Genomic DNA, 14330 nt, shown 5'->3' on the forward strand with positions numbered 1-14330 from the left:
TTCTAACTATGCAGAAAAATGGTAAAAGTGACTGTTCTTTACAAAATGCCATCAGATTAGTAGAAAGCTCACTCCTTACACTTTAGACAGTAAATTAAGCTTCTTCTGGGAATGACATTTCATAGAAGGAAGAAGGACGAAGAGGACGTGCTGGGTTGTGTCAGTGTCTGTCTAGGAAAAAAATCCTTACCTTTGCCAAGGTTTTTTTGGAGTAGATGTCAGTACGGAGACCAAAGTTCTGCAGATCAATCGGTTTTTCCTTGTTCTTCTCGGGAAAATTTAACATCTGCTGAGCAGCAGGGACCTATGAGTCACATAAAGGATAAAGAGCTGCATTAGCCTCTACGAAGCCCAGGGGGGCATCGGCTCAGCACAGGAGACCCGCTGCCCTCTGAGGCCCCGCTCGAGACCCAGCCCTGGACCCTCCTCATAGACCTCCGGTCCAGTCTGCCCTCCCTTGGCTGGAGCCCAAGAGAGAGTGGAAGGGAGCGGGGAGGCAGAGAGAGAGACATCAGTGTGAGAGACATAGCAACTGGCTGCCTCCCACACGAGCCCTGACCAGGCCCGGGCATTGAGCCTGCAACCAAGTTGTATTTCAGCTCCAGGCCCAGATCCGCGGGGAAACCAGCCACGGGAGGCGCCAGGACCAGCTGCACTCGATAGTGACCCCCTGCCCTGGTGCCGCCGGCCCGCAGTGGAGACCGCACCTGAGAGGACACACTGGGAAGCTGCTGCACATCCGACTGAGACCTTCCCCGGGAGCTGCCCTACAACCTCTGACCGTAAAGCCCTTGGGATGGGGGAGGGGGAGCAGCCAGGGAGAGGTCAATGGGGGGAAAGGAGACATATGTAATGCTTTCACAATAAAGAATTTAAATTAAAAACACAGCCACCACCCTTAGGATGGAGGACCCAGCTCGTGCTCCCTCTAGGGTGCACGCCCCCCGCCCCCCCCCCCCCCCCCACACACACACATCACCATTAGCTTCTTCCTCCCAAGCCCACAGGCCCTTCCTCCCTTTACCTCTAGACCAGTGGTTCTCAACCTTCCTAACGCCGCCACCCTTCAATACAGTTCATGTTGTGGTGACCCCCAATTTCATTATTACAAATGGAACATAATTAAAGCATAGTGATTAATCACAAAAACAATATGTAATTATATATGTGTTTTCCGATGGTCTTAGGCAACCCCTGTGAAAGGATCGTTCGACCCCCAAAGGGTTCGCGACCCACAGGTTGAGAACCGCTGGCCTAGACCTTGTTTGTTTGCTAAGCCCGTTGCTTCTAGGAACTACTTTTCCTGCCTCTGTGATCTGCCCAATAAACATTCTCAGTTAAGGGGACAGAAGTTTTTGAAGAATGGTTCAGCCCTGGCCGATCTGGCTCAGTGGACAGAGCGTCGGCCTGCAGACTGGAGGGTCCCAGGTTCCATATCGGTCAAGGGTACATGCCTCGGTTGCAGGCTCGATCCCCAGTCGGGGGCGTGCAGGAAGCAGCCGATCAATGATTCTCTCTTATCATGGATGTTTCTATCTCTCTCTCCCTCTCCCTTCCTCTCTGAAATCAATAAAATATGTTTTTTTAAAAAAGAATGTTTTAATAGTGGAACCTAATAAAACACCCACTACTGGTAGAGACTCTACAAAAAAAATAAATACTAACACTTTCGAACCCCCCTTCTAGCAAAATGTTAATACCTAAGAAACGTTTTCCTGTCTCTATTAAGTCACAGAAAAAACTGACAACACATTTTCCTAAACACGCCCTCCGTTTCCCACTGCAGGGCCACGCAGAGCTCAGCCTCACGTTCTTCACACGCACGCTGCCCGTGATCTGACGGACAATTCTTTCAAGAACATGTGTGCGAGCGTTCACTTTCCAAATGTTCCGAAGGGGAAGGAGTTTTAAGCCACGTCCACAGCTTTACACAACCTGCTGTTTAATGTGCGTCTTCGAGGGCGGAGGCTGAGGGACCCGTGAGCCGGGAAGAATGTGCACCGCGCGGCAGGGAGCGGACAGAGCCCTGGGATTCGGGGGAGCGTTTCCTTCCACACTGAGCGATGCTGGACTCACACTCACAACAGAGAAAAGCAAACAGCACCGAGCAGCTGAAAAGAGCGCCATCGCAGGATGGTGACGGCGACGCCCGAAGAGGAAGCTCCAGGCGGAGGCTGCTCCCTGAAGCGGGCAGAACGCACGTACCTGAGGGGATCGAAGGTGCAGAGGCACCAGCCCAGAGGGGGTGTCAGCCAGCACGTTGAAGTGGGGCGTCGGCGGGGGTCCCATCGCCATGGGCCGGCTTTCCGGGTCCACTTGGTAATTAACAAGGCCCCACTGCTCTAGGAAGGCGTGGACCCTGGAGAAGCAAGCTCCGAGTTACAGCTGGAGAACATGCCTTTTTATTTAAAAAACAAATAAACAAAAAACAAGCAAACATCTTCTCTAGGCGGTGACCATGAGACGTCGTTGGCAATTCTGGTTTGTGGAGGGAGGGGGTCTCCAGGCACCGCAGGCCGGGCACAGAGCCTCGTCTCCCATCAGCCATGAGGGCGAACACTCCGCGAGACCGGGGAGGACTCACACACCAGGCAGCCCACCTTCCGTCTCCCAGGCAGATCTGGGCACAGAGCTTACCCACTCCCCTCCCAGCCCACTCGCCACCCGGGGCATTTTACAATTTGACTCTAAAATAAAAGATCATAAAATTCCAAAGCATCACCAATATTCAGCCCGAGTGAAAGACAGGAGACTGGGCTGTTTTTATCCAGCAAGGAAACATCGGTCCCTCGATCGGACCTCAGGCAGCAGGTCTAGTCAGTGAGCCTGGAGGGAAGAGGCAGGCAGCAGGCGTGTACCTCATCACAGCACACACGTCGCCAGTCAAGTTCCTCCGACAAGCGGTGCTGGTCAGATATTCTTGGGGGTTCAGGCGATATGTGTCAATCATAAAATTTCGATACGCCAAGTATCTAAAAAGCAATGGCAAAATTCTTAGGGTGGAAACACATCCTTTCAGAAACAATAACACATAGAGCGAAAAATCTGCATATTCCTCACAACTAAATACAACAAAAAGTTAAACGACACTCCAGCCAGTAAGTGACACTGAGTATTTAGTCAACCAGCGTAACCGGGCAGGGCCCCTAATACGCAGAACAACTCCTCACGAACGTGTGCACGAAGGAAGCTGGCCACGCTGACGTGAAGTAACACGGATACAAGCTGGGCCAGGTGAACGGAGAGCCGCCTGCAGCTCTGCTTACCCAGATCCCCTCCTAGCGGACGGCCCTGGGCCCACAGACCCTCACCCGATGGTGGAAAAGACTGTTTCTGATCCACAGTTCTGGCTGACTCTACAGACGAAACTCTCGGACACAAAGAGCTGACGGTAGGGTCCAGCAATGGCCATGGTTTCGCCTCCGCGGGAGCCTGGGGGCCACCGTGCTGTCTCTGGCGCTGACTGCGTTGCCAGGCCTGGTGTGAGCACTCCCTGCCCTCCGCACTCAGCCCCACATGGCACGGCTGTCAGCGCCCATTTTCAGGAGGAGACAGAAGCACCAGGTGACAAAGGTCTGTCTTGGGCCTCAGACCGGGGAGGGGCACGCTGGCTCCAGCGCAGACGTGTGCGGCTCTTGGCTGGCGCGGCGTTTCATCTCTACACTCTTCCTAGAGCCGCGCGTGGACTTCGCTCTGCCTGACAGTTTCTCAGGTGCCAAACTCAGAGGTAACACAGAACATTTTTTTTTAAAGAGAGAAAAACAGATTGGGGGTCAGAGGAGATTCCACAATGTGCCCAAGCATTTTTGCCACAAAATACTTAAAGTAAGAGTGCGAAGAAGCTGGAGACGTAGCAACAGTTCTTGCAACAAAAGTCAGACAAAAGCCGGGCAGCCGAGATTGGCTGCAGGCAAGAAGGAAGGCACTGCTCCAGCAGGGCCTGCAGAAGCCCAGGGGCCAGCGCCGCCTGGAGGTGAGTCCACCGTTAAACGGACTGAAGTGCTACAGGTGCTGCTCAGCAGGAGACTCCCAAGGACCCTGAGAACTTACAGACGCCAGCAACTCGCCAGTCAGGTGGCAGCACAGACCACGACTGGGCAGAGGAAGAAAGTACCAGGACACTCAGGGCTGATCATGGCAAATCCGACTCGGGCTCCAAATGGCTCCTGACAGCGTTTACAGCTTCAAGGCTGCGTTTCTCTCTGCCTCAAACCGCCCTGCACAGGCTCCCCCAGCCCATATGCATGATCCCATCCCCCTGCCAACAACCCCCATCCTCCCCCCAACAGTCCCCATCCTCCCCCCCAACAGCCCCCATCCTTTCCCCAACAGCCCCCATCCTCCCCCCAACAGCCCCCATCCTCCCCCCAACAGCCCCCATCCTCCCCCCAACAGCCCCCATCCTCCCCCCAACAGCCCCCATCCTCCCCACCAACAACCCCCATCCCCCCCCCTAACAGCCCCCATCCTCTCCCCTAACAACTCCCATCCTCCCCCCTAACAACCCCCACCCTCCCCCTAACGACCCCCACCCTCCCCCTAACAACCCCCACCCTTCCCCCTAACCCCCATCCTCCCCCTAACGACCCCCACCCTTCCCCCTAACCCCCATCCTCCCCCCCAACAACCCCCGGCACATGCGCATGATCCCATCCTCCTTCCCTAACAATTTAAACAAGAGACATCTATTTTGTAGTAACATGTATGTAACAGACAAGATTAACACTATCCTATCTAATAAAGAGGGGACATGCTAATTGACCCTCACACCATCACAAAGATGGTGGTGCTCATGGCCAATATGTAGGAATATGCTAATTGACTGCCACACCCTCAAATATGGCAGTGCCCAGTCCCCTCAGCCCCCCCAGCTGCCCAGGGCTGCCCAAGGCTCAGGTAACCAGGGCCGGCTGAGGCTTGTGCTGCCGGCAGTGGCAGCAGCAGAGGGGTGATGGGGGCATCACCTTCCCCTGATCTGAGGGCTCCCGGACTGTGAGAGGGGGCAGGCTGGGCTGAGGGACCCCCTCCAGTGCATGAATTTTTATGCACCGGGCCTCTCGTGAAGATAATAAATGGAAAGATATTGATAGTACGATTGGCCCTGACTTATTTAGGGGTGAGGGTTTCTAGAAGTGTGTATATAACGGTCCCCAGGCAAAGGCAAAATATGTGTCCTGTCAACCTTCTTCCTCCCAGCAGGTCTTACTATTTCCAAGGCAAAAGCACAACCACACATCACACAGCGAAGAGCGATTCCAGTGCAGCTGTATCATTCTCTCTGGCATCCTTTTAAGGACCAGTCATTCATCAGAAAAATAACGTGAGAATTCCATTTTCTCCTCAGTTATCCTATATAATAAAAGCCTCGTATGCTAAGTGTCCAGTCGTCCGGCTGGCAGTTCAACCAATCAAAGCGCAATATGCTAATGATATGCTAAGGCTGCTCCACCGCTCACTATGACGTGCACTGATCACCAGGAGGGAGATGCTCCGACTGGTAGGTGGGCTTGCTGCTGGGGTCCTGCTGATCAGGACTGAGCAAGATGGGCCGGACACGCCCTGGAGCCTTCCTGCAATCCCTCCCCGGCTGGCCAACCTCCTACGTCCCTCCCCAACCCCGATTGTGCATCGGTAGGGTCCCTCGGCCGGGCCTGCGCCCTCTCACAATCCAGGACCCCTCGGGGGATGTCAGAGAGCTGGTTTCAGCCCCATCCCGCAGGCCAGGCTGAGGGACCCCACTGGTGCACGAATTCGTGCACCGGGCCTCTAGTTACATATAAGTATCTATAGCTCATAACACGTATGTACATACAAGGTGGGAACTGTTAGAAAGTAACCTGAACAGTTTTAGTGAAAAACCATTACTGAACTCAAACTTTGGCTGCAAGAGCTGACATGTATGTAGTTCCAGGTTGAGAAAGAAAAAAATCTGAAGCAATTTCCTTGAGGTAAGGAATTCTGTGCAGCAGAGATATGAACACTGCTCTGAACGGAATAAAATATTTGCAAACATTAACTCAGAAGTATGCGTTAGGAACCCCGCCAAACACACAATTTCTCTGAAGACCAGCCCCACTAAGTATGTGGCGGTATCAGCATCCCATCAGCACATGTCACTCACATCTCTGGAGTCTTGGATTTGTTTTTTCCATTGAAAAACTCAGGGAGAGCACGCCGTTCAATCACGTGAATACTGGACAGAAAAGGAAAGAAGAGGACCGGGAGTAAGTACTCTCTGGAAAATAAAAATCTCAAAATGTGAGCTAAGCTTAAATTTCAAAGCAAAACTGTAAGCCTAAAAGGTGAGCACTCCTCGCAAAAGCAAACTGGCTTTGCACAGCTCCTGCGTGTTCAGTGTGTCACAGAGTTAAGGAAAGCGCTCCCTTCCTCACCCCAGTACTTTCTGTAGTTTTTCCACTCCTATAACCAAACTCAAAAAAGTGCTGTCAACACACTGAAAGCCACAGACTTTACTCAGCTGTTGTCATATACATAATGACTAGACGACCTACAAGACAGAAAGAGCTCTTTGGAAGTTGGGTGACAAAAATCACAGTAGTTGGCATGGCAACAAACTGGTGAAATGAAGGACAGGCCCGAAGACAATGGACTTCACAATAATCAGGTTCTCAGGCTCTTCACACCCCTGCACCGTCCTGTCCAGCCCTCAGAAACTTTGTGGTGAATTGAATTTTAAAAATTATTTAGGAGTTTACTGCTTCTAGAAAGATCACACAACCTTCATCTTTTTTCTTATTTGCTTATTTTATTGGTCTATTGGGGTGACACTGGTTAACAAGATTAGTTTCCAGGGTGCAGTTCTCTCTCTCTATACTGCACTGTGCGCTCACCACCCCAAGCCAAGTCTCTTCATCACCATTTACCACCTCTTAACGGTCTCCTGTCTCCTCCCACCGCCCTCCGGAAGTCACCATATTGCTGTCGTCTATGAGATGTGTATTTTGCTTAATCCCTGCCCCTTTTTCACCCCTGAGGATATTTTCCCCATAGATTTCAAGGAAAGTTTCCCACTCCCAGTCCCACGTTCACAGAGGTAGGGCCTCCTCACCAGTTATAGTCAAACCAGGATGCGTAGCTGGGAATGATGATGTGATTGGTCTGCTCTGTCACGTTGTCTTCACCAGGGTCCACTGACCGACTCGGATCCCCTTTGCTGGGGTCGTCATCTTCCTGCAGGAAAGAAGCCGAAGTGAAGAGAAAGAGAGAACTACAGACATGTAACAGCTTTCAAACCTCTGATATCATGTCCCAGAAAATGAAGCTATTTGTTCCAATTTAAAGGACCGGGAAAATAAATTTCAAGTGAAAACAGTCTTTCACAATCTTTAAGGCACCTTCACAAGCTATCCAGGTGAGACAGCAGATTTTACTCCTGCCTTTTACACGTGAGGGAATCAACACACACACGGTAAGTGCCTCACAGCAAGGTTAGATCTCACGCTGATTAAAGAACGGCTGTTTCTACGGTGAGGCAGGCAGCTCACTGCCCACGCCTCTCACATGGCATGTTCCTTACTTGTCCAAATTCCGCTTTACCTGGATCGGATCCCAAACCTGTTATTAGTTCTCAAGTTATTGTAAGGAGCTGACTCCAGGACATGAGCAAGGCATAACGACAGGGCCTCCCGTCCCAAAGACTGAGCACCGAGCACCTGCTAACAACTGTGTGTGCACGAGCTCACTGACGCCCGACAAGAGCAGCAGGTGCTACTCATCACCTGCTTTGTGGTGCGACAATGATACAGAGCTAACAAACGGTCATCAAGATATAACTACAGGGGGCCCAGCTAGAGGCCTACACTCTCAATCACTCCCGCTACTAAAAACTACCTGATTTATATCAGAATATAAATTATGGAGGCTTTGCAAGTGATTCCACCTAAAAACCTGGTTTTCTAACAGTAATTTCAAAATCACTGCTTCCCCAGGGCACTGCTGGGAAGATGGAAATTTCCTTTTGATAAAACTTTGGGGTCAAGAAGCACAAATTCTTTGGGGGTATGTTTAAAAAGATATTTAAAATCACAAGGGCCTCAAAACAGAGTACTTCTAAGGACCTAACTGAATCATTACCTTTCCTCCTGCTGTGACCGTCTCTTCATCCTGCTCATCTGTAAAACCAAAACACATCCTTTATTTAAAAAGCAGGGAAAGCTGTTTGGACTTCTTAGAAAGTGAAGGTTTCAGTAACTGACACTGGACAAAAAAAAGAGAATGGAGAACTAAAGCAAACCCGCCTCAAATCATTCACAGAGGTGAGGAGAGATTCAAAGCATAAATAATTAAAAATTTCCAACACGAGGGAGTTTATAATTAATTACTGCTGGTCATGATCTTACCTACTGGGATAGGGGCTTCCCTAGGCTCTGGCCTCCTGAGGCTGTGAAGCAAGGAACGGCCTTTCGGATCCCAGAGGAAGTGTGTAAGGCATGAGGAGTGCAGAAAGCGGTTACGCTCCCTCCCCACAGACCACGTCCTGTAAGAGGGCTGGTACCTTGGGGCGAGGGATGCAGGCCCTCAGTGTGGCCTCACAGAGGACAGGAGCAAACCCACGAGCAAGTAAACCAGGCGCTGACTCCCCGGGAAGGGAAAGGGCCAGTGTGATAAAGGGGAGAGACTCTGGCCCAAAGGATCACATTACGTTTCGGTGACATTTTGTGTTCTTTCTAATTACTATGATCGTTAGCAGTGACTAAGGCACTGTGAGTAACTTAACTACCAACAGTTTCTTTAAAACTCAGAAATTCTGATTTATGTATAATATCAGAACATAGTATCATGATTAAAGACGGAAAAGAAAGGATCACAGAAAATCAACGTTCCTAGTATGGTAGCAAACCAAACCACAATGCTGCTAAAGGGAACTGCAACCGAGACCTGTTGGGAAGTACAGCAACTGAGAGCAACATTTCTCAATAAAGACAAACATCAGAGGAGCTGCTACCAGACAGGAAACAACACAGACATGGGTAGATTTTTTTGATTTTACCTAGATCAGCTACAGTTCCTCCTTTCACAGGTGTATTCTCACTATCTTTCTTTGGATTTACTAGAAGAAAAAAAAACATTGTTTTAGGGGGAAAGTTCGACTTGTTTTTAGGAGAAAAACAGAATAGACTAGATTTAAAAACACGCAAACCTCACTGCGAGTGCCCCGTCCCTCAGTCCTCGCCATCAAACCCCAACTCGAGAAGCAGCCCATGGAATGTGACCCTACATCTGTAACTGATCACAAAGCACCCGAACCTGCTCATCATAAAAGCAGACAGAGAGCAAAACAGAAAAAGCAGCTTTCAATCCCTTTCCTAAGAAAAGCATGTTATTAGCGTCTTGTGTATGTGCTGATTCACATTTGTGTGCCATTTGTTTAGATAAACTGAGGGAGAAATGATACCTTTTACACACCTATGTGACTTTGAAACCTATTCTGAGGATGTAAAATCTTACTTGAACGTTATTCCTACTGTCCCTCGCGCTCCACTTTCCGCATGTGCCTGTGTGCCTGTGTGATACTTCCATGTAATTCCTAGTTACAGCACGTCCCTTTCATTTTCAACAGATCCTGTGTGTCCGTGTATAGATTACAAAGTAACCAGCCCTCTATTTTTTTATTGAAACCAGATCTTAACTTTCCCACTATCCTATAATCAACATTCCTTTCTCCTTATCATGCATGTATAATGAGCACATATCCATGGGTCTACATGTGAGCTGGCCATTCTATTCCACGGATGCATCCAGCCATTACACTGATCATGGTAGCTTTACTGGAGGCTCGATGCATGGAATGCGTGCAAGGGCTCGGCCCTCGCAGCCCCGGCTTCGTCCGGAAGGACATCTGGAAGGTCATTCAGCTGTCCAGTCTAATTAGCATATTACGCTTTTATTATTATAAAAGATAGTTTAGGGATCTGTAAGGGCTACCAGCACCTTCACAGCACTTTTATCTCAACTAAATCTGTTGATTACTTTTATAAACATTACCTTCCACATGACCTGTAAAGTACCTTTGTGTGGTTTGCAGTGCCCCATTCGACACAATGCAAGGATTTCAGAAATGCACGTGACGTGTTATAGGTGACTGCAGGTTCCGTTACAAAAGACAGGAAAGGGCACACCTTACGTTACGGTAAATTTCACACCTTCTTCTCAACTAGACAATAGTGATTCTAAATTTAGTTGATAAATTAAGGATACATTTAATACTTACAACAAGCCACAAAAAATTTAGGTAAAAAGCAAATAGAGAATAGAAAATCTGGAGACAAAGTATAGGCGTGGTTGCAGGGTGGGGGAGGGGTAATTTGGACCCGAGTAGGTACCAGGGTTCTTTTCAGGGGAACGTAAAAGTGTTGGAATGAAGAGCCAAGCCTCCGAGAGGACATGGCAACCCTAAACGTATATGCCCTGAATAGCAGAGCTTCAAAGCCATGAAAACAACTGCCCAGGAGTGAAGGACAATTTACAGGCCCACAGGCACAGTTAGGGCACATCCTCTTCCCAGGGACTGAGCTGAAACCCTAACTGGCACACAGAAAAGCACCCCGCTTTTCCTCATCTATATAGATTCTGTTGGGATTTTTAAAACATGAATTTTAAGATATTACTAAATATAGACAACATTTTGGTCACAGTGTATCTTCTCAATAAACAAAAAGTACCAAAAGGCGGGGAAAGAGGAACTGCGTAAACGCTAACATTAAAAGGGGGAATCTATTCGCACTTGAACGCTGAGAGGCGGGCACAGGGCGGGAAGTCAGCCCCCAGCGCATTGCTGAGATGCCTCAAGCTTGCTGAACACCCCAGACCAGACAGGAGAGCACAAACCGTTTTTGGGGAGCACCACTTCCTCGATGTTGGGCACAGGTGTGGGGTCCTCCATGTCCTTGGTGAGGTCTTCTTGTTCCTCTTCCTCTTTCTGACTCCTGCGCTTCCCATAGAGACTAGCTTGGCTGAAACAGCAAGAGCACGTGGAAAATAAACAGGATGGTGATAGCGATTCACAGCAAGCAGTTTCAGAGGCTTCCCCTTCATTGTAGTTAGAATCTATGCCCAGAATCACTTTAAAAGACAAGTGAAATCAAATTAGACACATCCCCTGAAGTACAGCCAAAAGGAAAATAAAGTTACTAGGCACAGAAACAGACACAAAATCCTACCACACAAATTGCAGACCGTATCCTAGAAGAGGCTGACATTGGTGTAAGGAAGAACATCTGCTATGGAAATGCGGGATGTATTTGCTCAGGTCATAAACCATCACTTACGTAAGATATTTTGTCAGAGATATAAAACACTGTATTTTCTTGGCTGTTTATATCATTCAAATACCAGGAAGTACAAAGCAGAATCAGTTAGGATGATACTAACCTGGTACTAATGCTTTTTGTAAAAACTGCCATTGCTCTTTCACCAATCCAATCACATCAATATTTATGGTCAAAACGAATACATGCCAGAATGCCCGTGAAAGTTCAAACAAGAATGGAATGGTTCCTTACCTTGAGGAATCATTACCTAACTCAAACACGTGGTGCATGCCAATGCAGAGGAAGGAATAAAGGCACCAAGAAAATAAAGCTCAGAGAAACAGCCCAGACTGCAGGCGACAGCCAAGCCGAACCTTGGGAACAGTGACAATTCACTGAGAAGCAGGCAATGTTTCAGGATGATGAGTAAAGGCGTAAAGATGTAAGAAAAAAGTAACTTGTACAGGAGGGACTGACCAGGGGTGTGGGGATGGACACACAGGAGGACCAGCCCGAGGCCTCCACTCCGAGAGAACACTCACCCTTCCCTTCTAAGAGGGGCAGCATGTCGGTACTGGTCAGGCCAGCGATCGCAAACCTTCGGACCTCACGGACCACCAGAGATCCGCGGACCACCGGTTGGCGACCGCTGGGTTAGACAGGGATACAGGTTGAAATTTTCAAACAAAAATTACATGACATGCCAAAACCGGTTTGGCTCAGTGGATAGAGCGTCGGCCTGCGGACTGAAAGGTCCCAGGTTCGATTCCGGTCAAGGGCATGTACCTGGGGTTGCGGGCACATCCCCAGTAGGAGATGTGCAGGAGGCAGCTGATCGATGTTTCTCTCTCATCGATGTTTCTAACTCTCTATCTCTCTCCCTTCCTCTCTGTAAAAAATCAATAAAATATATTTAAAAAAAAAAAAAAAAAAAAATTACATGACAATTTTTAAAAGGCCTATGAACCTAAAGGTGGTGGGCAGATAAAATATGTAAAAAGGGAAGAAAAGATGCAGGGAAGATGAATAAAACAAACATTCAGAAAACAGATTTTGGTTAAATATAGGACCCTAAGGGGAAACTTCAGTGAGCAAAGGCCCACTCATTAGAAAACAGACACAGGCAGCTGAAGGACACACAGGAGTCATGGTAGGAAACTCAGAGGAGAGTCCGAACGCCACCACCGTGAGCCCAGGAGGTGGCATTTCAGCCCAATGCCCACGAGCGCCCTGGGCCCCTGCTGGCCCCAACGGGAAGAGGAGCACATGGGTTTCCAGCTTCTTCGCAGGATCGCAGGTGGGTCCGAAATATCTGAACATCAAGATTCAGCTTCGATATTTAAGAAATAAGGTTACCCTCAATAATCCCTGAAGAGAAATCTACTTTTACGGTATTAACTTGGGTCTATATTGGGTCTTCCATGTCCTTGGTAAGGTCTTCACAATATACACATACATGCAGCTTGAGAAAATAGTAAAATCATTTTTATGACTGTGGCTGGTTCATGAGTGTTACTTATAAATGTTATTAAAATATTTTGAGCTAACTATGGAAATTATTAAGTATTCTCTACCATTTATTAGGTGGATCTACTTCAGGCCATGCACTATACAGGGCCTTAAGTCATACGTTCATGTCCTGTATGAGTTATTTTGATCACAAATGGGACAGGTAACAAAATCAGAGAGACACGGACATTAACGAGGATGCACGTAATGTCCTAAACCCTTTAGCAACCATCCTCAATACAGACTTAGACGCAGAAGAAAGACTGTATTCAGGGACTGAGCTCCCGCTGTGCAGGGCTCCCCGAGGACGCCCCTGGGGTCTGCCTGGCCGGCGCTTACCCTTTCTTCCCACTCTTCTTCCGTGACTCTGTGGGCGTGGGGGGCGGCGGGGAGGGCGAGTGCTTCCTCTTCCGAGCACTCGCCGACGCCTTCCGATCTCTCCTCTCCGGACTTCTCACTGGCTGGAAGAGGTAAATGGAAATGAGCAGCAGCCAGCTCTGCCGACGCCTCAGTTTCTACGAGCCCTAGCCCCAAAGTGCATTTTCACAAAGACAGTAACAAACACACGAGCTCAGAGCAAAGGCAGGGCACATCACCAGCATCCTGGCCACCCGCAGCCAAGAGACTTCCCGCCTTCAGGTGCCGCGTCACCAACGGATCCGCCAGCACTAGCCCCAGGCCTCCACTTCGCTACAGAACAGACCCGCCCGAGCCCACCTCGAAAACGACCCTGCTCACAACCGGGGCTTCCAGGTGGGAAAAACATTTCCAGCAATTAGTAGAAAAATATAAAACTTGTTATTAAATTAATAAAATACAAAGACAGGCTGAATAAGCTTGGGAAAATGTTCCAGAAACTACTCCTAATTCGTCAGTAAAATAAAGATAAAAGATAACTTTGATACAAAAGATGTGAAATAAGATTGCAAAGTCAACCGATAAGACTATCCCGACTTGCAGGTGGCATTAACCCTCAGAAATCCACAGAACAACTATCCCAGCTAACAGGTGAGTTCATCAGTGCAGGGTACAGATCAATATACGGAAGTCAACCTGTAGAAGCCAACTGCCAATCTACACAACAGACACAATAAAGAAAACCCCCAAATGATCCAAAGACTGGAATCTGAGGTGTCCCTCGCTCCCAAATATCAGAGCTGAAGTATCCATCTTTCGGGCCAGTCAGAGGGGGCCTGAGTATCGTAAGAGCCAGGAAGAGAAGTTTGGAAGAAAACCTAAACTACACACACCTTGGATTAGTATGTAAACCTGAAGTTAAATTTTTTAAAGGCTTATTAGATCAATTTTATATAATCCCCCCTAAAGGTAAGTGAATAAACAACCCATCTAAATTTATAAGGGGTGGACAGGAACAGGCCAGTTCAATGATGTGATATGGAAATTAGAATATTCCTGATGACACAAAGATTTGGTTTGAAATGCATTAAGGGAAAACAAATATGTAAACATATTAGAGAAGGAGGCCAAAATAAAAAAATTTAAAGTGATATTCCAAAGCAAATAGGAACAAACTAAAAAATGAAAAAATAT

The 14330-nt window shown here is 48.3% G+C and overlaps 1 protein-coding gene across 2 annotated transcripts in view; it reads right to left on the minus strand.

The window, feature by feature from the left end:
* Nucleotides 1-14330, minus strand: part of SMARCC1 (SWI/SNF related BAF chromatin remodeling complex subunit C1) — an 83026-nt gene that overhangs the window by 40482 nt on the left and 28214 nt on the right. For both annotated transcript variants that reach the window (XM_070391162.1, XM_070391163.1), the window contains 9 exons: nucleotides 13119-13240; nucleotides 10849-10973; nucleotides 9011-9070; nucleotides 8095-8132; nucleotides 7070-7191; nucleotides 6122-6193; nucleotides 2859-2972; nucleotides 2206-2359; nucleotides 191-304 (listed from right to left, as the gene is read on the minus strand). In XM_070391162.1, coding sequence (XP_070247263.1) covers nucleotides 191-304; nucleotides 2206-2359; nucleotides 2859-2972; nucleotides 6122-6193; nucleotides 7070-7191; nucleotides 8095-8132; nucleotides 9011-9070; nucleotides 10849-10973; nucleotides 13119-13240 — 921 coding nt within the window. The remainder of the gene's footprint in view (nucleotides 1-190; nucleotides 305-2205; nucleotides 2360-2858; nucleotides 2973-6121; nucleotides 6194-7069; nucleotides 7192-8094; nucleotides 8133-9010; nucleotides 9071-10848; nucleotides 10974-13118; nucleotides 13241-14330) is intronic.

This window comes from Myotis yumanensis, unplaced genomic scaffold (assembly GCF_028538775.1).
Source record: "Myotis yumanensis isolate MYYU_CA2020_CCGP unplaced genomic scaffold, mMyoYum1.0.hap1 SCAF_14, whole genome shotgun sequence".
NCBI classification, from domain to species: domain Eukaryota; kingdom Metazoa; phylum Chordata; class Mammalia; order Chiroptera; family Vespertilionidae; genus Myotis; species Myotis yumanensis.